This window comes from Camelus bactrianus, chromosome 25, assembly GCF_048773025.1.
Source record: "Camelus bactrianus isolate YW-2024 breed Bactrian camel chromosome 25, ASM4877302v1, whole genome shotgun sequence".
Classification (NCBI taxonomy): Eukaryota; Metazoa; Chordata; class Mammalia; order Artiodactyla; family Camelidae; genus Camelus; species Camelus bactrianus.
This window is the reverse complement of record NC_133563.1, coordinates 26,771,056-26,792,313: the sequence shown is the minus strand read 5'-3', so window position 1 is coordinate 26,792,313 and position 21,258 is coordinate 26,771,056. Positions and strand designations below refer to the sequence as shown.

General features: G+C 45.1%; 1 protein-coding gene and 1 long non-coding RNA gene across 5 annotated transcripts in view; both read right to left on the bottom strand.

The window, feature by feature from the left end:
• Nucleotides 1–3,567: 3,567 nt before the first annotated feature.
• Nucleotides 3,568–11,490, bottom strand: LOC141575031 (uncharacterized). The gene is made up of 3 exons (XR_012502253.1): nt 10,210–11,490; nt 10,009–10,113; nt 3,568–8,894 (listed from the first exon to the last, which is right to left on the bottom strand). It is a non-coding gene; the product is annotated as an uncharacterized LOC141575031 (long non-coding RNA).
• Nucleotides 11,491–20,370: 8,880 nt separating this feature from the next.
• The window catches only part of NSMCE2 (NSE2 (MMS21) homolog, SMC5-SMC6 complex SUMO ligase), a 208,544-nt gene continuing 207,656 nt past the window's right edge, over nt 20,371–21,258 (bottom strand). For all 4 annotated transcript variants that reach the window (XM_074353055.1, XM_010972635.3, XM_045508480.2 and 1 more), the window contains one exon: nt 20,371–20,715. In XM_074353055.1, the coding sequence (XP_074209156.1) occupies nt 20,598–20,715 (118 nt within the window). In that variant the 3' untranslated portion in view covers nt 20,371–20,597. The remainder of the gene's footprint in view (nt 20,716–21,258) is intronic.

Below are 21,258 nucleotides of genomic sequence, written 5' to 3'. Positions count from 1 at the left end.
TGTTTTGAGGGAGGTAAAAATCAGTCCCAGTTTTCACATGAGGACATAAGAGACTCCAAAAAATCCAGTGACCTGCCCAGTTTGTGCAGAGAGTAAGTGACCAAGGAAGGCTTTCCCTAGAGTTATGTCTGATTTCAAAAGCCAGGCTCTTTCAACCCATTCCACTGTGCATTATAAGAACTCAGTTATTACAGTTTTTAAGATGTGGTGGCAGGGGGGGAAACAAGACAAAGAAGATGCTGTCAGAATTAAACCAATGAGTTAAGCAGGGTCTCTGCCTCTGAGTGACCTACTATTACCATGTCACTCACACAATGAACCCTAACCAGCACCTGCCATGTGCAAAGCTTTGTCCTGGGCATGGTGGTGGCCACGAAGATAAAGGACGTGCCCTTCTAGCTCCCACGGAGCTCTCCCTCTATCAAGGAAGGCCCTGGGTGTGTCAGTGGGTAATGCTGATGGGTGACAAGTGCTGTGGTCAAAGAAAGGGCCATGGGCAGGGCTGGAGAAGACCTCCCCGAGGTTCTGGCCGGCCAGCTAAGTCCTGACCCACGACCATAAGCCAAAGACACTTTAAGGAGAGAGGTTAATTTGTTTAAAGGCCTTACAGTGTTGGTGGATCACAGGGCAAGGTGTGGGCAGAGACCTGGACAAGAAGCTGAGCAGCTGGTCAGGGCCCTGAACACCACAGCAAGAAGACTAGACTTGTTCTATTTTTTTTATTAATTGAAGTATAGTTGATTTACCATGTTGTGTTAGTTTCTGGCGTACAGCATAGTGATTCAGTTATACACATTCTTCTGAAGTGTTTGAAGCACGAACAAGACAGGGTAGTTTCAGGGTTAGAAAAAATCCCCCAGGGGTAGTGAAAAGAAGGAGAACAGGGCAGGTGAGAAGTCTACTGCAACAGTCCCAGCAACTGAAGAGAGAGCCTCAACAGGACAGCGGCCATTGGAATGGAGAGAAAAGGACCCACGAGAGAAGCATCTAGCAAGGAGGGACGTGTCTGTGCTGTGAACTGGCTCGAACAGAGGCAGCTTGCAGGATGAAGTGGGTTGAATGGGGGCCTCCTGAAAAGAATTGTCCACTGGGAACCCATGAATGTGGCTTTATTTGGAAAAAGGGTCTTTGCAGATGTTCTTAAATTAAGCATCTTGAGATGAGATTATCTTGGATGATCCCAATAGGCCCTAAATCCAATGATCAGAGTCCTGATGGGAGACAGAGAAGAGAGGCCATGAGAAGACGGAGGTAGAGGTTGGAGCGATGTAGCCTAAGTCAGAAACACCTGGAGCCGCCAAAGCTGGAAGAGCCAAGGAGGGAGTCTTTCTCAGAGCCCTGCTGGGACCTTGAATTTGGACTTCTGGCCTCCAGAATAGTGAGAGCATCCATTTCTGTTGTGTTAACGCCACCACGTTTGTAGTAGTTTGTTACAGCAGCCCCAGGAAACGAATACACAGTGGGGCCATTTCCCAGGGTTTAGGAGGGAGGAGGCACCCTGCTCCGAGCCTGCAGACCCAGACCGGGCAAGGCTGCAGGGAGAGAGGCTCCCTCTGGCCCTGCCTCATGCTAAAAAAACAACCGCCAGTGTGTTGCCACATGAGGATTAGTCAAATAATGATGAGCACTGACTTCCCCTGAGTAATTCGGTTGGTCTGGAGGCTGAGGCCTCCCAAGGGGTGAGCGGAGTCGTCACCCGGTCAGCCAGCGAGGAGCAGTGGCATTAGGTGCCTCCCAGAAGAAGCCAAGCTCCGTGGGAACCTGCGAGAAACCCAACCAGGCTCCCAGGTGGCACACCCCAAACACGAACCAGTCCAGCGAACTCCAGGCCACCAGCCAGCCACCAGCCCTACACACCCCACTCCACACAATGAGCTCACCCCCTCGTAGGCCACAACAATCTCTCAGGGGCAACCCTGCTGGGGGTGAGGTAAGCCTTGCCGAGCATAGGCTCTGTCTCACGGGGTCCAGCCAGTGGCAGGGAAAGGGCAGGCAAGGTCATTCCCTCACTGGGGGCTGGGGGAACCCAGTGAGGCAGCCAGCTCGGGAGCTTTGAAATCTAATGAGTCAGGGTTCAAATTCGGCATCACCTCTTAATAGCCTTGTGTCTCTGGGCAACTTCGGTCATTTCACTCAGCCTCAGTTTCCTCATCTCTAAAATGGGGATGGTGAGACCCCCCACCGCAGGGCTGTTTAGAAAATTAAATGAGCTGTCACATACCAAGTGCCTAGCACTGAGTGGCTCTTTCGATCAATGGGCAAACATTAAGTGAACACCTACTGTGTACCACCTGCTGAGGACACTGGTGAACAAGCAGGTCGCTGCCCTCACGGAGCATCCAGATAACAAGGCAGACACAGCCCTGGGTGGGAAGGCTTGGATAGGGGGGTCAGGGGGTCAAGGGGAATCCCAGAGGAAGTTGAGCTGGAATCACATTTCTGCTGAGCCAGAAGTATTCAGGGTTCAGCTCAAGGTCATAGGGCAAGTAGTAGCCAGGTCAGCACTCAGACCCACGCTTCAGACCTGCACCAGCCACCACCTCTGCTGCAGGGCCCCGGCAGCTTCTGAGGTCCAGCTGTGCCTGACTGGACCAGCTCTAGGGCAGAGATTCAGCCCAGTGGAACATCACTGGCCAGAGTCTCCCAGGCCTCTACCCTGGACACTGGGTATCTGACCCACTGCCTAGGAGGGCCCCGTTCTTGGTCAGGACCTGGTACCCCATGTGACGGAGGCACCAGAGTTTGTTTATCCACTCACCTGCGGATGGATAGCTGAGTTGTTTCCAGTTTGCAGTGATTACTAATAAAGTTGCTGGGAATATTTGTGAACAAGTCTTTGCGTGGGCATATGTTTTCATTTCTCTCAGGCAAATTCCTAGGAGGAGAATGGCTGGATGGTGGTAGGTATGATTGAACACTGTAAGAAATGACTAAACTGTTTTCCAAAGTGGTTGCACCATTTCTATTCTCACAGCGTGCGAAAGGGCTGGCTGTGCCACTTCCCTGACGACACTTGGTCAGTCTTGTTAACTTCAGCCATTGCTTAGTCTGCTCAGGCAGCCATCACAAAATGCCACAGACTGGGTGGCTTAAACAACAAAAATGTATTTTCTTACACTTCTTAAGGCTGGAAGTCTGAGATCGAGGTGCCAGCATGGACCGATTCTGGTAAAAATGCTCTTCTTGGCTTGCAGATGGCCGGCTTCTCACTGTGTCCTCACGTGGCAGAGAAAGAGGGAGAGAGAGAGAGAGAGAAGGAGAGAGGATGTGCCCTTGTCCCTTCATTCGTTTATAAGGGTATCAATACCATCAGGGGGGCTCCACCCTCAAGACTTCATCTAACCTTAATTACTTCCCCAAGGTCCCTCCTCCAAATACCATCACAGTGGGAGGTTAGGTCTTCAACATACGAATTTGCAGGGAACCCAAACATTCAGTCCATAACAGCCATTCTAATATGCCTGTCATGGTATCTCCCTATAGTTTTAATTTGCATTTCTCTAATGATTAATGACATTGCACATCTTTCTTTTTTGACTTAAAAAATTTTTATTGAAGTATAGTCAGTTTACCATGTGTCATTTTCTGGCATACAGCATAATCTTTCAGTCTTACCTACACATACATATATTCATTTTCATATTCTTTGCACATCTTTCAATGTGCCCATTTGGCATCTGTTTATCTTATCTGGTGAAGTGTCATTCAAATCATTTGCAAATATTTTCTCCAAGTCTGTGACTTAGCTTAGCACTCTCTTCATAGTATCTTAAAAAGCAGAAGTTTTTTTTAAAATTTTGATAAAGTGCAATTTATCCATTTATTTGATGGGCTGTACTTTTGAAGTCCCATCTAAGAAATCTTTGCCTTAACACAAGGATACAAAGGTTTCCTCCCATTTTTTTTATTCTATACATTTTACAGTTTTAGGTTTTGTATTTAGACTTATGCTCCATTTTGAGTTAAATTTTATATACGGCACAAGGTATGGTCCAAAGTTATTTTTTTAGTGTGTGGGAACCCAATTGTCTCTGCATCTTTTATTGAAAAGATTATCCTTACTCCACAGAACTTCCTTTGCACCCTTGTTTTTTTTTTTTTAAATCAGTTATCCATCTAGGTGTAGATCTGTTTCTAGATTCTGTTTCTGTTCCATTGATGTATATGTCTGTCATTCAGTGAATACTGTAGCTTTATAATAGTACTTGAAATTAGATAGTGTTAGTCTTCCAACTTTGCCCTTTTTCAAAATTGTTTGACTCTTCTAGGTCCCTTGCATTTCTTTATGAATTTTACTATCAGTTTGTCAATTTCTCAAAAAGAAAGGAAATATATGTGGTGGGACTTTGTACCAAGTAGTTGCTCAGGAAATCGTCCTGGACTTCAGTCTTGACTGTTCACACTACAATAGTGCTTCCATGTTTACTGGGTTCTTTCATGGCCTCAACTTAACTCTCTCAACAAGCTTGTGACCACGGCAGGCATAGCTGGTGTACAATAAGGGAAACTGAGGCTCAGAGGCAAAGAGCCTTTCCCACCGTCACACTGCTAGGAGGTGGCAGGTAGGTTCTTAATGCTTGACGTCAGACTCCAAACCCAGGGCTCTCTGTACTACACAACACTGAGTAGGGTCTCCAGTATATTCTTAATACTCCAGAGTTGAATCAACTGGACAAAAAGGAGCACTCACTATTTTGGTTACCTTTTGAAAAACTCTGTTTCGGAAGTTGGTGCCATGCAAATGTATTCCGTTGCCTGTTTTGAACTCTTTCCTCTGACTCTCCCTAAACTGTGGGCGTTCATCTTAATAGGAAAACCATATGTCTTTGTTCCCTTTTAACTTTCTTTCTTGGCAGGAGCACAGCTCCATAGAGGAAAAGGGAGAGGAAATGGGGATACATCACAGAAGGAAGGATTCCGGTTTAAAGTAAGGGAGAACCTCCAGACAGTGAAGGCTGCCAAGCACTGGATAGAAATGCCAGAATGAGAATTTTTCCAGCCTGAAAATCCTGGGATCCACATCTTCCCAGGGAGTAGTGATGGCCTCCACCCTCTCTGTCCTCAAAGGCCATTAGAAGTCAGCTGTGTGGCCCTCTGAAGGTCTTCTCCCAGATAGACAATGACAGTCACACGGGTTCCCAAGCTAGCCCACACTGCCCAGGGGACCCATCCTGGAGCTGACCGTATGGTGTACGTAATAATCTGAAATGCAGCTTTTGTTTTGCATTGGGTCTTCTGCAAACAGTTTCTGAGCTGGAGATTTGCAGGTTTTGTTAGGCATTGGTTCTTCCGCAAACAGCTTCTGAGCTGCAGATTTGCATGTAGGTTATGGGGAGTGCTCTTGGGAACCGCACCTGCGGGGGTGAAGGAAGCAGGCCGGGCAGAGGGGGCCATTGTGGCGTAACGCAGCAGCAACAGGGGCCTTACCCCATTCCAGCTCTGGAGCTGGGGCAGCCCTGAAGGGTTGGTCCCTTTGTAATCCCCTCTCAACCAGACCTGAGATGCCAGGCGTTCCTGGGGAAGGCTGGGGGACTCGGCTCTGCAGCTTGAGTTCCTGACAGCTGGGGAAACAAAGGTCTTGGTCCTAGAGGGGCCTGTGTTTGGTGTACTGCACCCCCAGTGGCTGTGGGGTCTAAGATTGTTCTGGACCCTTCCTTGGTTCTTCACCATTCTGCGGAATAAGACCTCTGATGTTCCAACTTAGAACACCAGGACACTTCTCCGGGAGCCGCTTCTGAGGCCACAAGTCCACATACCCCACCCTCCCCCAGGAAAGGCAGAGTGAAAATTACTTCAGTGCCCAAATAACAGCACCTGGCAGCTCTCCTTCCGGGCACGTCACTGGGCGTGTCTGCACCCACTGGCACCCGTGCCTCAGCCCCCACGTTCAGGGCCTCCCCAGGGCTGGCCTGAGGCGGGTCCCTGGCGCGGGTCTGCTGGGGGTGAAGAAAGCCACAGCCCGCCCCTCAGAGTTACTCCCTGAGGTAATTTGTTTTTCTTGCTCATTGTTTCTCATTAGACTTTTCCCCTGAGCTTTTACTTCCATTTTCACTAATCTCAGGGCTCCTCTCGACACCAATGAAAGACGAAATAATTCTAGAACTCTGTAATTTCCTTCATGTCACCCACAGTGATTGAGGAAACCCCTTGACTGATTGGTGGTCCAGATAACAGTCCCCACGGGTTCTGCCTCTGTGGATTCAACCAACCAAGGGACTGGAAATATTCCAAGGGGAAAAAATTCCAGAAAGTTCTAAAAAACACAACTTGAATTTGCCATGCTGGCAACTAGCTACATAGCATTTACATTGTATTTACAACTATTTACATAGTATTTACATCGTATGAGGTGTTAGAAGTAATCTAGAGATGATTTAAAGTTTACAGGAGGATGTGCTTAGGTTATATGCAAAAACTACGCCATTTTATACAAGGTGCTTGAGCATCCTTGGATTTTGGTATCCCTGAGGGTCCTGGAACCAATCCTCTGCGGATACTGAGGGACTGTATTTGATTAACCAACCCAGGAAGGACCCTGCACTCCCCTAGTGAGGAAGGTTGTACTTCTTCCTCCACCTACGCTATCAGGAAGCTCCTGGAGGAAAAAGGAAACGGCCGCACAGGATGCTACCCAAAGGGCTGGGTTCCACCTGAGACCTAGAGGGGGCTGGTCCTGAGAGAGCTTTCATGGGGCTGGAGGGGGAATGCCATTTTCTGGCTTTCCTGTGTTCCTTTCACAAACTCTCTCCTTGGGGGCAGCGTTAGACCCGGCTCTGAAGGAACTCAGTGTCTCGCATCCCTGTGCTCTCGCTGGGATGGGGACGGCACAGGCGGCAGCAGGAGCCCAAAGACATGTCACCCAACGCAGACTGCGAGGCAGGGGTTGCAGGGCCAGAGAAGCTTCGTGGAGGAGAGGAAGGCTGGGCTGGGACCTGCAGGAGGAGGAGCTGACAGGCGAAAAGGAGAGGAGGTGGGGGCGGGAAGGGACAGATTGGGAGCTCAAAATTTGTAGATACTGACAGGCATAAGCAGAATAGATAAACAAGATTATACTGTATAGCACAGGGAAATATATACAAGATCTTGTGGTAGCTCACAGCGAAAAAACAATGTGACAATGAATATATATATGTTCATATATAACTGAAAAATTGTGCTCTACACTAGAATTTGACACAACATTGTAAAATGACTATAACTCAATAAAAAATGTTTTAAAAAATTGAACATACCCCCTGCCCCCCAAAAAAAGAAAAGGAGAGGAGGTGAGGGTATATGGAAAAGTCCAGACCAAGAGAACAGCACCTGCAAAGTCCACAGGCAGGCAAGAGCCTGGGAGCTTTGGGGAAAGCAGAGTGATGGGGAAGCAAGAGACTGATGAGGCAGAAAAGACAGAATGGGCAGGGCCTCAGGTGAGAGCTGCTGCTGAGACAAAGCCCTTTGGGAAGATTCCGGAGGCGCCCACCCTCCCCTACCCGCAGTGGGGATGGAGACCCAGGGGTGCAGCAGCAGCACTGCTGTGGGGAGAGAGTGGGGAGAGGAACATCTCCCTCCCTGGAACATGCTCTCCGCATCTCCGTGTGGCTAGGGCTTCCTCACCTCTTCCCAGGCTTTGCCTAAACAGCACGTGGCCCTCCTAACCACCTTATTTGCAATTTCCACACTTTCCTCAGGCCCTGCTCTGTTTCTCTCCTTGGCCTTGTCACCATCCACACGCTATGCATTTCACTCATTTGCCTTCTTATTGTCCATCTCCCCTCACTTTTGTCTCTTTTGTTCAAAGCCTAGATGCTGGGCACGTGGTAGGTACTCAGTAAAGATGTATGGGATGAAAGCTGCTCCTATTTATTGAGCACTTACAATGTGCCAGCCTCTGCCTTCACACTTTACATATGTTCTCTCGTTCATCCTCACAATCTACCCCCCACCCTGCCATTTTACAGATGCACAAACATCCTGAGAGACATCAAGAAATTTACTCTGAGTACCCATCTAGTCAAGGGCAGAGCTGGGATTCAGACCCTTAGATCTGGGATCTGCCTTGGCTGCTGCTGGCTTCCCTGGGGAGACGGCTTTCGCATTTCCAAGAATAGACGATACCTAAGACCGGTGTGTGTTTTTACATCCATCCTCACCACGTGCACATGCACATATTTCAGAAAACAAATCCCAACAACTGCATGTTCAAATGCAGAAGGCAGATTTGCAAATCCAAAGCAATGGTGTTGCCTGGCTAATTAGTTGGTACGAACCTTCAACTAGCAGATGTGGGTCAAGAGGTTTTTGGTAACTTTGTTGGGTGCAACTCCTGGAAACAGGGGTGCACTTTCCCACAGCCTGCATGGAGTGGCTCCCAAGCTACCCTGGGAAGCTTTTTAACACCTGCATCCATCCCTGAAGTTTCATGCTTCCCCCCAACACCAAGAGTCCGGACAGGAGGCTGCCTGTGAGAGAACTGACAGAAAAAATGTTCTTTCTCCCTAGAAACCACTCTCACAGCCATCGCTATGCCCAAGTGTCTCACCTGCGCAGTGAATAAACAAGGAGAGAGAGCAGGACCCTGACTCATTTCACCCTTTCAGCCTCCACGCGAGAGCATGAGGGGTTCCCATCCTTTTATCTCAGAGATGGAAGCTGAAGCTCAGAGAGGTCAGGGACTCACACTAAATCCCATGGCCAGTCTTGGGGCCCCCAGGGTGTGGGAACTCCAGCCCAGGACGTCTGCCCTCAACCTGTCCCCTGGAAGGTGTTGGCCAAGTTGGCATCTATCTGAGCTCCAAGCACGTCTCCCGCAAAGGGAGAGGACAGATTTTGTCACACGCTGGACGTGCTGCTCCTCCGCCGCGCCCTCCGTCAGCCAAAGCCCAAGTTTTGAGTGGCTCTTGGTTGGTTTCCTGGGGGGGAGAAAAGGATGACACAAATGACTCACTTCCCAGACCCCACCCTGTGCACTTTTCAGATGTGGAAATTTTATTAAATCCCTCAGCACAGCCTCTTTCTACATTTTCTGTGGTTTAACTCTCCCTGGGTCTTTTTGCTTATGGTTTTAGCTTTTCTTCCTGCCCTCTTTAACCTGAGAGTTTTCTTTCTCCACTGTCTCTCACCAGGTACTAACATTTTGAGTATTTGCTACAGGCCGCGCATGCTAGGACAGAAAGGGGTACCTATTGACCCCATCCAGCAGCTCCCTCGGAGTGCTTGGGTCCCCAGTGCGAGCTGGGGTTCTTATCTGCCCGACCTCCCCTCTCTTTCATTTCTGCCCCTCTGGGCTCAGTCATGGGGCACTTGCTCCTGTCGGTGCCCATGACCTTTGCTCCCTCTTGTCCATCGAAATTGGTCCCTTTCTCATGGACCAAGGTGAGTCTCCCTGGTCCACAAAGTCTTTTCTGACCACTGATACCCGCAGGACTTCTTTGCTTCTCTTGCCTCCAGATAACCCACTACAAATTTGGTTGGTATTTTGCATTATTTAATTTGCATGCATGCACATGCATTCAGATAAACTGGAAGTATCTTGAAAGCAGGAACAGGGGCGGAGGCAAGCATCCCAGGCACCCCAAGCATCCAGCCAGCCTTGGACCATCAGTGCGTAGTTCCTTCTACATGTGCTGTCCCCCCGGGTCTGGACAGCCAGCCCCAAGAGTAGGCGGGAAGGCCCCCTTTGCACAGGTGAAGTCACCGAGGCGCAGGGGACTCAATGGAGTCACCTCAGGTCACAGAGCTAGTAAGAAAGAGAGTGAAATTGGAACTGGCGTCTTCTGACAAGCCCAGCTGTTCTGGGAAAAACGCTGAAGGACGCTTGACTTCCCTAAACCCCCCTCCCCGAGTGCCTGGCTCTGCAGAGCTGAGGTTAGCGAAAAACATGTCGCAATCCCTCTGCTCCGGGGGCAGCCAAGCCCGGGTTCCCATCTGCGACCTGATATGGGCCCGGGGTGGCAGTCCCTTTCACGCCGGTGGTTCAGTGTCCACCCGGGTGAATCATCAACCGTCAGCCAGCTGTCGCCTCACCTTCAGCTCCGTGCGGCGTGAAGTCTGTTTCCTTTCGCTGGCGTTAAACAGTCACCTCTGACACGTGGTGAGATGCGGGATGTTGCCTCCCAGGCAAACACAGACCTGCGGGAAGACAGACTGGTAGCCTACAAGGGCTCTGGCTGCCAGGGGCTGGCTCCTCCCTACGAAGCTCCCCCAGCTGGCAGGGATGTCACCTGCCTCAAGGAGACAGATGGGAAGTGCCGGTAAGCTCTCGGGTACTGATTCAGGGGAGAAGCAGGACTCTGGGGCTCCGTGCCTGGCTGAGCGCTGTGGGTGTGAACCAGCCAGGCGGCCCCAGAGGCCCAGAAAGCCCTGTCCCCCGGGCTCACACTTCTCCTGTGAAACTCAGATCCGTTGGTCAGCACAACCCTGTCCCAGGCCGGTCCAGTAAAACCCTGCTGAAATCCTAACCACAGTGGGCAGGCGGGTATGCCTTGATGATTAATTGCCAAAGCTCATTTTGGTGTCAACGTCCCCTCAAGGGACTTGATTTCAACCCTGGCAGCTTGTGGAAAGAGGTTCTTAGGAGAACCCGGGTAAGCGTGGGAAGGCTCTGGGCTCTGACCTGGACCCCTAGCCCTGCTCTGTGCAAGAGTTTCCCAAAGGGCCACTTAGGGTGATTGTAGATGCGTCAAGACATCTATTTCTTTTCTTATTTCTTTTTTTTTAATTGAAGTGTAGTCAATTTACAATGCTGTGTTAGTTTCTGGCATACAGCAAAGCGATTCAGTTATACATATGTATATTCCTTTCCACATCCTTTTTCATTATAAGTTCTTACAAGATACTGAATATAGTTCCCTGTACTATACAGTAGGACCTTGTTTATCAAGACACCTATTTATTTCAAGAATTATGTATTTATTTTAATACTTTTAAAATATACTTTGCACATCACACCTGCAATTTCATATTCCTTAGGAGAAGGCGAGACATGTTTTTAAAGTGACTTGATTAAAGTAAACAATTAAGCAAATGATAATATAGGTTATAAATGGATATGGCTAAACTCTAACGGAGGAGCTTGAACAGCTGGAGTTGGTGAAACACTACTTTCTTGATGAAGCCAATTGTCATACCAAAAATCTGGATGGAGCCTAGATCCAGCTGAGGGAATAGATGGTTATAGAGATTTCTCTCTCTGGAACCACATTAGTCTGTTTCCAAGCTTTCAGTGTGTATGAAACTTAGATCTGTAGGAGACAGCGAGTGAGAGGGGTTTTGTTTGTTTGGGTTTGTTTTAATTGCAACTTTACCGTACATGGGGCCCTGGGGCACAGAGATGAGGGGATGCCACCAAGTGGGGCAATTAAAAATAATCTGGGCAGTGAAATCTGACATGGCAGGGAGGATGTGAAGGGTGGACCTGGGTTGAAGTGGGTCATCAGGCTTTCCACTCAGCAGATTTTTTTTTAATAAGAAGAAAAAGATGTACAACCTTTTGTGTTTACCGATGGTCCTTTCTGAGCTTTTGACAGAGAATGTGGTGTTTAGATGGTGTACATGTGTCGTTCAGTTCAGCTTTCTTAACCCAACATTAACTCATTTGGGTTTTTCCTTACATGCCAGGTGCCTACAGTCCTCACGTGGCGTGTGAATCTCAATCAGCTGGAGAATGTGCTCAAAGCAGGTGCCTGGGCCTGCCTCCCAGGTTTCTGACTCAGTCAGTCAGAGTGGGGCCCAGGTACCTGCATTTAATAAGCTCTTCAGATGCTCTGATAAAGGTATTCCTGGACCTCACTTTGAGAAATCTTGAAGCTTGGGGAATACATGTGAGTCAGATGTGGATTCCACCCTCAGAACCCAGTCAAAGGAAGGTCATGTGACGCCAGGATAAGTCACAAGGTAGAAGGTACCTGGTGCAGGAGGAGAGCAGGAGATAAAGTGCAAGGGAGCACTCAACATCCTCCCTGACGCCCAGCGGTGCTGAAGCTTGACTCTGTTCTGAAGGTTGCACACTTTTGCTGTATCGTATCCTAACCAACCTTGAAGTATGTATTCATCGTATTACTTCAATAGCTAGCAAAAGAGTCGTTTCAATGATGTAGGCTCTTGTCTTTCATTTTGATGAAGGGCAGTAGGGAGGAAAGCCCTCACTGGTCTTGGAGAGAAGTCAGATACAGGTAGCAAGAACCAATGCTCTTCTGAACCTGTGTGGCTGTGAGGTGCTGCCTAGAACAAGCACAGCTTCCCAAGACCCCACCCTCTACTGCTCGCATATCAACAGAATCAAGAAAGAAGCCCTTGGGGAAGGAAGTTAGAGATCCTGTGAGAATTTGAGGCAGGTCTAAGAGCTGAGACATCCTCTGGCAGCATCTTTGATTCCCCATCACCCACCACCCCTCCTGGAGGGCCCACGGTGTGAGTTCATCTTAATGAAAGGGCGTTAGAGCCAAGTGTTAGAAGAATCCAGGAACTGCATTTGAGAGAATCCCAGCTACCAAGATGGGGATTCCTCAAGGTCTTGCTTCATGGTTTGGCCCAGGACTTGATCTGCCATCACCCAGCAGTTCTTTTCTGTTGAGCCACAGCCCTGACCCAGGGAAATATGCTTTCCAATCCTGGCCCCAACACTCACAAGCTCAAAGACCTGGGAAAAGAGTTTGTCTTTGGTCATCAATTTCCTTATCTGAACCCAGGGAGGTTGGGAGAATTAATGGGATAATGTACGTGAGAAGTGTTGGATGAACTCTGACAGTTGCTAACTACCATTGGTCTGGGGGGAACTCCACTTGCATTAATTTATGCATATTTCTTCTTGTTTAATCTTCCAAGGACATAGAGAACATTCATTTTTTCCCCTAGGCCCTCTTCACTAACTGGTGAACGTCTGTGAGGTACCAGGCTCTGTGATAGGGGTTGGAGGTGTGTGAATAGAGCAGACCCTGCCAGTGGATGCCCCAGAACCATGGGAGAGGAGAGGCCCACAAAAGAGGAGGGTACAAGTACCAATAGGGCTGTCAACCTTCATTGTGTCCTGGACTCCTGGGCGGTCGCGTGAAGTGTTCCACCCCTTTTCAGAACAATGCTTTCAACCAAGTGTCAGATTCCAAAGGAAACCAGTTTTACTGAAAATATAGTTATAAAACCATTTCAAAAAGCGAATTTGTGATCTAGTAGACATGCTTCTCTTTTAACACAGCAAATGAGATCTAGCAGCAGATTTAATATGTATCGTATTTTATTTCTTCAAACACCTTTTCTGTTTCCTTTCTGTCTTCCTTTGGGGACTCCAAATACATGTGCTAGGCTGTCTAATGCTGTCCCACAACTTGCTGATCTCTGTTTACTGTTTTCTGTGATCTTTTCCTCCCTGTGTTTCCATTGGATAATTTCTATTATTTTATCTTCAACTCCACTAATCTTTTCTGCTATAGTGTCTAATCTGCTGTTAATGACACCGAGTGTAATTTTTATTGCAGATATATTTATTTCCAGGAATTTGATTTAGTCATTTTTTTGTGTCTCCACGACATGCTGTACTTTCCTCTACATTTCTGAACATGTGGAGTATATATTCAATAGCTGTTTTAATGACCTTGTCTATTAATTCTACCATCTGTGTCATTTTGGGGTTTATTTCTATTGAACAATTTCTCTACTTATTGTGAAACATATTTTCTTTCTTCTTTGTATGCCTGGAACTTTTTGGTTGGGTACCAGATGTTGTAAGTTTGACATTATTGGGTGCTGGATTTTTTTATTTTTTGGTATTCTCTTAAATATTTCTGAGCCTTGTTCTGGGATGCAGTTAATTAGGGACAGTTCAATCTTTTTGATCAGAGCTCAGCAAACTACAGCCCAAATCTGACCTCCCTTTCTGTTTTTGTATGGCTCATGAGCTAAGAATGGTTTTTATGTTTTTAAATGGTTGAAAAAAATCAAAAGCATAAGAAAAGAAAAATTAAGAATTTGTGGTATGTGAAAATTGCATTAACTTCTCAGTGTCTGTAAATAAAGTTTTATTGGCACAGCACCACTAGCATTCATTTCCATATTGTCCACGGCCACTTTCATGCAGAGTAATTGTGAAAGAGAACAAATGATCTGCAAAGCTGAGAATGTTTACTGTCTGGCTCTTCATACAAATGCTTACTCTTGCTCCTGAGGCTTGCTTTTAAGCACTGTTAAGCAGGAGGCATGCATCCTTTTAGTCCACAGCTAACTTTGCCCCACTCTGGCTGGTGGGAGAAAGAACATTCTTGGGCCTGGGAACAAACCCCAGTTTTTGTTCCCTCTGATCCTCTGGGAGGTTTTTTCCCAGCCTCAGGTAGTTTCCTCACAGGCACGAGCTGAATATGACTCAGCTGAAGACTCCAGGGGGACCCTCTGTGTGTCTCTGGAACTCAGTCTCTGAGCCACTCTCCTGCCTCCTGTCCTCAGCTCTGCAAAGTCTAGCTCCTTGGCCTCCCTGAACCTTCAACTCTGTTTTCTCAACTCAGACAGATCACCAGGCTCCACCTAGGTCCCTCTCCCACTACTTGGGAACAATTCAGGCAGGAAGCAAAGGCAACAGCTAATGTCCAAAAACCACCATTTCATACTACGTATATTGTCCAGATTTCTTATTAAAGGTGAGAGGTAAATCCAATTGCTGTTAGCTCATCATTGCCAGAAGGAAACTAAGAACTGTATTTTAAAAGATGCAGTGAGTGTAAATTTATCTTTATATCAACAGGAATGCCACATGAAAACATTTATCATTTTTATTGGTGATGACGTTCAGATACTACTAATTTTACTGGAGTTCATTGCCTACATTCATACTTGTAGGAAATCGTTGATTCCAGTTAGAGATTAGTAAAAGGAAAGATGTCATTTTTCTCCCCACATAATTCATAAACCTTCTGAATTTTATTTACAGTCCCCTGGGGGTCCCTGGTTTCCTGGATAGGAGCGCTTATGCTGAGATGCTAATGGTAATTTTTGATTCTGACTACCAAAGAACCTTTAATTGGTCCTCTCATGGTTTTTATTGTCTATCACCTTGTGATTCCTCAAAAAGCCGCATGTTTTATGTGAAACAGAAGCCTCAGGTTTTTTTCTCTATGGGCAAAAACATCCCAATGTCTTCCAGCATAGTATCCATGTTTCATCATCCTTAGCCTTGTTTGTGCTGTTCTCAGGGCTAATCAGGGTCTCCAAATTCTCTGTATACTGTAGTGGCCATGATGGCCAGAGTCCTCCCTGACTCTGAACGACAACTTTTCCCGAACATGCCGGCAGCATCCTGACCTCTTCCTTGACAGCACTGCACTTGGTTTGCATTCTGGTTATGACGGAGGATGATCCCTGGGCTGCTTCCTTTCATAATTGTATCTTGCTTTTTCTTTTCGTTTTAAGACCGACTTTGTATTTGTTCATGAAAAAAAAAAAAAATCCCCACTGAATGTTCCTTTTTGTGGTCATAAATGTTTATGATCTTGTTATAAGTTTGGGTCATCTTGTCATCCACTGAATGATCACGAGGTCGTCCTTAGGGACTGAATTTCATCCTTGCCAATGGCAGGATGAACAGAGAAAAGAACTAGGCAGGGCCTTCACTCCATTATATTAAAAAAAAAGTAGCTAATTGGAACTATTGATTACTATCAGTGATCATTGCATACAAAAATGAATATACAATTGGGAGATGAAGAAGTAGAAATAGGCAAAACCAAGTTCCTTATTGTTATAAATCACTATTTAATCTTATCCTCTCTTTAACTCTTTAAAAAATTTTTTTTTATTGAAGTACAGTCTGTTACCGTGTGTCAGTTTCAGGTGTACAGCACAATTGCCTAGACATGCATATACATACTTATATTCATTTTCATATTCCCTCTCATTAACTCTTACTAATTTTTTTTAAGTAATTGATTCTTTTAATCTTGGATTCCCTGAGGCTTGAATAGAACTTTTTATTTCACGCTAATCTTTAACATTAAGATTCAGTGTAAACTGATTATACTTCAATTTAAAAATTCCAAAAAAAAAAAAAAAATCAAGATTCAAAACCGCTTCCTAAAATACTGATAGAGATGTGGTTCCTGGCTGAGTTGGGGGCACCAACAGCTGACAGTCTTTCCAAATGACCAGCAGGAAGTCTCTCCCTCCCTCTCCTGTAAAGCAATCCCCTCTTCAGCTTATTTGTGTCATTTATATACCATAAAATTCACCTGCTTTACATATTGGAGTCAATGGCTTTTAATACACCTTGAGTTGTGTCACCCTCACCACAGTCTGGTTTTAGAACATTTCCTTCACCCCAAAGCAATTCCCTGTGCAAGTTACTCCTCATTCTCACCAGTCTCAGGCCACCAATAATCTTCTTTCTGTCCCTACAGAACCATCTTTTCTGGACATTTCATGTAAATGGACTCATGATGGACACTTTTTGATCTTTGTGACTGGTTCCTTTCATCCAGCATAATGTTCAACCACATTACAAGCATTGAGACTTGGCTCCTTTCTGTCGCCAAGTAGAATTCCGTTGGATGGATTCACTGCTTCTGTTTATCTGTTCACCAGCAGGACGTTTAGATTGTTTCCACTTCTTTGCTATGATAAAGCATGTTACCTATGAACATTCATACACAAGTCTTTGCGTGAACCTAGTTTTTACTTCTCTTGGGTAGATACCAAGGAGTGAAACTGATGGGTTGTATGGTAAATTTACATTTGACATAAAAAAAAAAAGTGACAATGAATATATGTATGTTTATGTATAACTGAAAAATTGCGCTCTACACTGGAATTTGACACAGCATTGTAAAATGACTATAACTCAATTAAAAAAATGTTAAAAAAAAGCTAAACTTTTCAGCAACTGCACCAATTTGCACATCCGCAAGCGATGTATGAGAGTTCCTGATCCAGCTCGGTTTTAATTGCTTTCTTTTCAGAATAGTTATCCACTTCCACAAAGTTTGACACATGCTGGAAGGCAGATTTCCAAAGCATAACAGGTTTCCAATACTGCTGGGTAATCTACTCTCATGATTTACCCACCCTCCCATCTTCCAGTCAGAAGGTTTCACAGACATTTTATTAACATGCTTTGAATCTTGTTACCTGATTTACTAAAATACAATTTTCACTTAATTTTCCTGTATTTCCTTTCTTTTTGCTACTGTCTGCTACACATGGTACTCACATAACACTTTATGGAATTTATTTTTTCACATACCTGTCTATCCCAACTACACAAGAAACATTCTGGAAGCAAGATTTTTGTATCCAAAGAGACTAACACAAAACACGGCATAAAAAGTTCTGAATAAATAGTTGAAGTGTATATTTGAACCAAATAATGTGCCCATTTGATTCAAATATACACTAATTTCCAAGTCAGCCTGTTTTCCTTCAAAAGGGCCATCCATATAGGGCCATAGGACATAGTCTTTGAACAGGAATCTTAGGGTTTAAAGAAATCTCGAGAAGTCCAAAGCTTTAGTTTATGCGACAAATCTGAGGCCTGGAGCAGTAAAGTGACCGGCTCAAGGTCACCTGTAATGTGCTGGTCAGGAATATGTCATTACATCTGCAAGGAACCCCGCCATAAAGAAAGCAGGTGAATGAAGTGTTGGGGAGGGTTGGGGGGTTTTAGGGGGACAGGAGTGGGGCTGGTCGGTGGTAGGATCCTGACTGCCAGGCCTAAACTTCATTTGGAAGGTTTTGAGTAGGAGGTAGAATCACCCAGTGTTCTAGTAGATTAACATGGGGTGGGGGTGGTGATGAGAGGTTGGAGACCAGCTGGAAGGCCGGTGAGAGGCCTCAAGTGCAAGGCCAGGAGGGAGGGCCTGGACTTGGTAGGGTGTTTACAGAGGCAATGAAGGAACATTGGCTTATGCAAAATGCACCGATGACTGGAAAATGTTGCAAGCCTGGGAAATGGTGGTCTTAGTAACAGAAATAAGGAAGATGGGATGAAAGTGCGTGTCTGCTGACCATTGATGTGTCTTCTATGGCCCTGGGACAAACAGCCTAGTGGGTCAGAGTTCCCTCCGCACACACTATTCTGTCCCAGCATAGGCTCTACCACTAACCTGCACAAGTCAGTGACCTCATGACTTAATGACTCCAACCCTCAGTTTCCTCATCTGTAAAATGGAGCAATAAGACTTCCTTCTAGGGATGTGGGGATTCACTTAAGTGATACATTTAAGGCACTTAGACCTGAGCCTGGTACGTAGTCAGCCATCAGTTCCCAGTGGCCTCCATTCCCCCTGGTCCTGTAATATCTCTCTCTCTGCACAGAAAACTTCAGCAGGGGCGTGCTCAGCTGGGAGCAGCCTCACTGCGGGAGTTGCTTCAAACTGGACACTCCATGTTTGAAGTTCTATATAAGGTGAGAAATTATCTTACCGTTTGGAGTTTGTGGTAATGTTTTAAACTTACTCAACTGGAAATTTCTTAAAGGAGCTAGCCATGTTTTAAAATGCCATGTTCACACAATTGTCCAAGTCCTAAATCAGTCATATCTAAAAAAAAAAAGATTTAGTTACAGTATCTGGTGCAGTTTTTAAATGCCGCTCATGGGGTCCTGAGTAATCTCAGACAAGACTCTGGGGCTGCCCTGGGAAGAAGGGGATGGTACCCCCACCTCCCCTTTGACTAGAACTGCTTCCCTTTTAGCCGGCGTGTATTACTGGATTTCTCAGTAAGAGAAAAACAAGTTCCTTTGAAGAAAAGGCTTCACTGTTTTGGAAAACTCCTGTAATAGAAATTTAACAAATGTGCCAGATTGATAATGACAAGCAAATGATAAATCTTCAAAGATTAAAAACGTAAAACTGCAAATTCTTTAATTGGCTGGACAAATATATATTCCTGAAGTCAAAGGAAGGAAAAAGAAAAATTGCAGGATACAAACACTACCTTTTCCACAGTAGAATGGTGTTTGCATTTTTCTAACTATTATCAGTGTCCACACCAATATTCTGGAATTCTCTCTAGAAAGAGTTGGGGAAAATGCAAATCAAACCTTGAGCAAGCATTTCATTCTTGTCCCTATCTGTTGAGGAAACAAATCATTTCAAAAAAGAGCTACATTCCATGAAAAGTATGTTTGTTCTGGCTCAAACATAATCATTTCCTCAGGAAGCCTGATTCAGATAAAGCATCTTAAGAAATTCAAAATTACTTAGTTTGCAGACAACTGAATGTCATACTACTTTCTGAGTTCCATGAAAATGTTTTCAAAAGTAATTCTTCCATTTTAGACCATGCTTTTAAACTCAAATATATGTTATTATTTCATGGCCTTTACTATATGATGTCAAATCCAGTTATCTCCTGGATTTTAGTGAATTTTTTTGGCACACTACACACATATATGCTCGTTTATTTAACAAAAGGTTCAGTTTTTTAAACGTAGACTTTAAACATATTATTAGATTCTAAATAAATAAATAGGGAAGATGTGATTGGGAATCCAGACTCTGGGACCAGATGACCTAAGTTTCCATCAGAGCTCAGCCACTTACTGGCTGTGTGATTTTTCCACTTCACGTCTCTGTGCCTCATTTTACTTATCAGTAAAGTGGGAATAATAACTGTACTTCTCTCATCAGACTGTGAAAATTATAGGAGTTCATACATATGTAAAGTGCTTGGAATAGCACCTGGTACACAGTAAGTGCTCAATAAACATTAGCCATCATTAGCTATTCTTGGTTTCCTAGTATAGTCAAGGTATGCTTCATTTGGTTTAATTGAATATTCTAGTCGATAAAAGGTGGCAATGAAGATGATTAAGAGATGAGCACTTTTCATACAAATAGAATATAATCAATGATACTCAATGTAAAGGGCTTGCTGGTCATAGATCATAAATCTACAGACTTTTGGGGCTGAAGAGACAGCAGAGAACATCTTATTCTTTATTTCATGGCTGAAGACCCCCAGGCCCAGGGGGCTGAAGCCACTTGCTGAGAGCCACAGAGCAGGGCAGAGAACAGCCAGGATGTGGTTGCTTCTGAAGACACTTGAGGCCCTCGGAAGGCTGCAGCGAAGTTTCCATTCTAGCATCAATTATCATCGTGCTGATAAGGCTGCAACTGGAGCATTCTGTGCCCGTCAGAACGACAAATAAAAGTATTTACATATTTGTAACTGTCAATATGCAAAGTAAATATGGGTTAAGGAAACTGACTTTGCTATTCTGATAGAAAATGCTTGCAATTGGGGTGTTTCTATTCCCAATATCCCCTGCAAGACATTTTTTGTTGTTATTGTTAAAACTATAATAATAAAAAAAACAGTCTGAAGGATTAGAAATAGGGAGCCTGGGATCACCCAGCCTGCACCACTGGAACAATTTACACCCCGGGAGGCGCAGAGACAGGACACACGGCAGATAATCAAAGTTTTATTTAAAATTACAGAACACTTAAAAATAAACAATATGATATACTTGAATTTTTATTGTAACATAGAAAAATGCTTTCAAATACACTAAAACCTTCAATTTTACCCCAAAGTATGCTATGCAGCCAGTCGAAGTGCTTGGACAAGCATCACTCTCTACAGATGTCTGGGGTAGGAGGTAGGCTGCGGAGTTCCTTGCAGGCTGGTGGCTTTTCCTAGTCGGACTGCCGGTGTTTTTTCTTGTTGTGGCTCTCAATCGCCCTTCTCAGTGCCTCGTCCTGGATGAGATCCGACATTCGCACGTCTGTGTGGCTACAGCCAATTTTCGGGCAACTGTGAGGGATAAGAAAATCAACTCATGCCGCTTCACCTTAATGCCGTCAGCGTAAACTCTCACGTGCAAGAATTTAAGTGAGGGCTCTTTTTTTAATTGAATGAAAGATTCATTAAATACTATAGTGTTTCACAATTTTCAAAACTTTCACACAGGTGACTTCATATAATCCTATAATAACCCCCCCTTTTTTTCTCCTACTCCATCCCTCCCATCTCTTCCCTCTCCCACTGGGAACCACGAGTTTGTTCTCTGTATGTGTGAGTCTGCTTTTTTTGTTTGTTTGTTTCATTCACTAGTTTGTTGTTTTTTAGGTCCCACATGTAAATGGTATTGTACAGTATTTGTCTTTCTCTCATTTATTTCACTTAGCATGACGCCCTCCAAGTCCATCCACGTGGCTGCAAATGGCAAAATTTTGTTCTTTTTTATGGCTGTGTAATATTTAAGTGAGACCATTTTACCAAAAAAGGTGCACATTTTAAAAATCACGATTGATGTGCACTCATTCACTTGTCCATCAAGTGCCCCTCTGAGCCAGG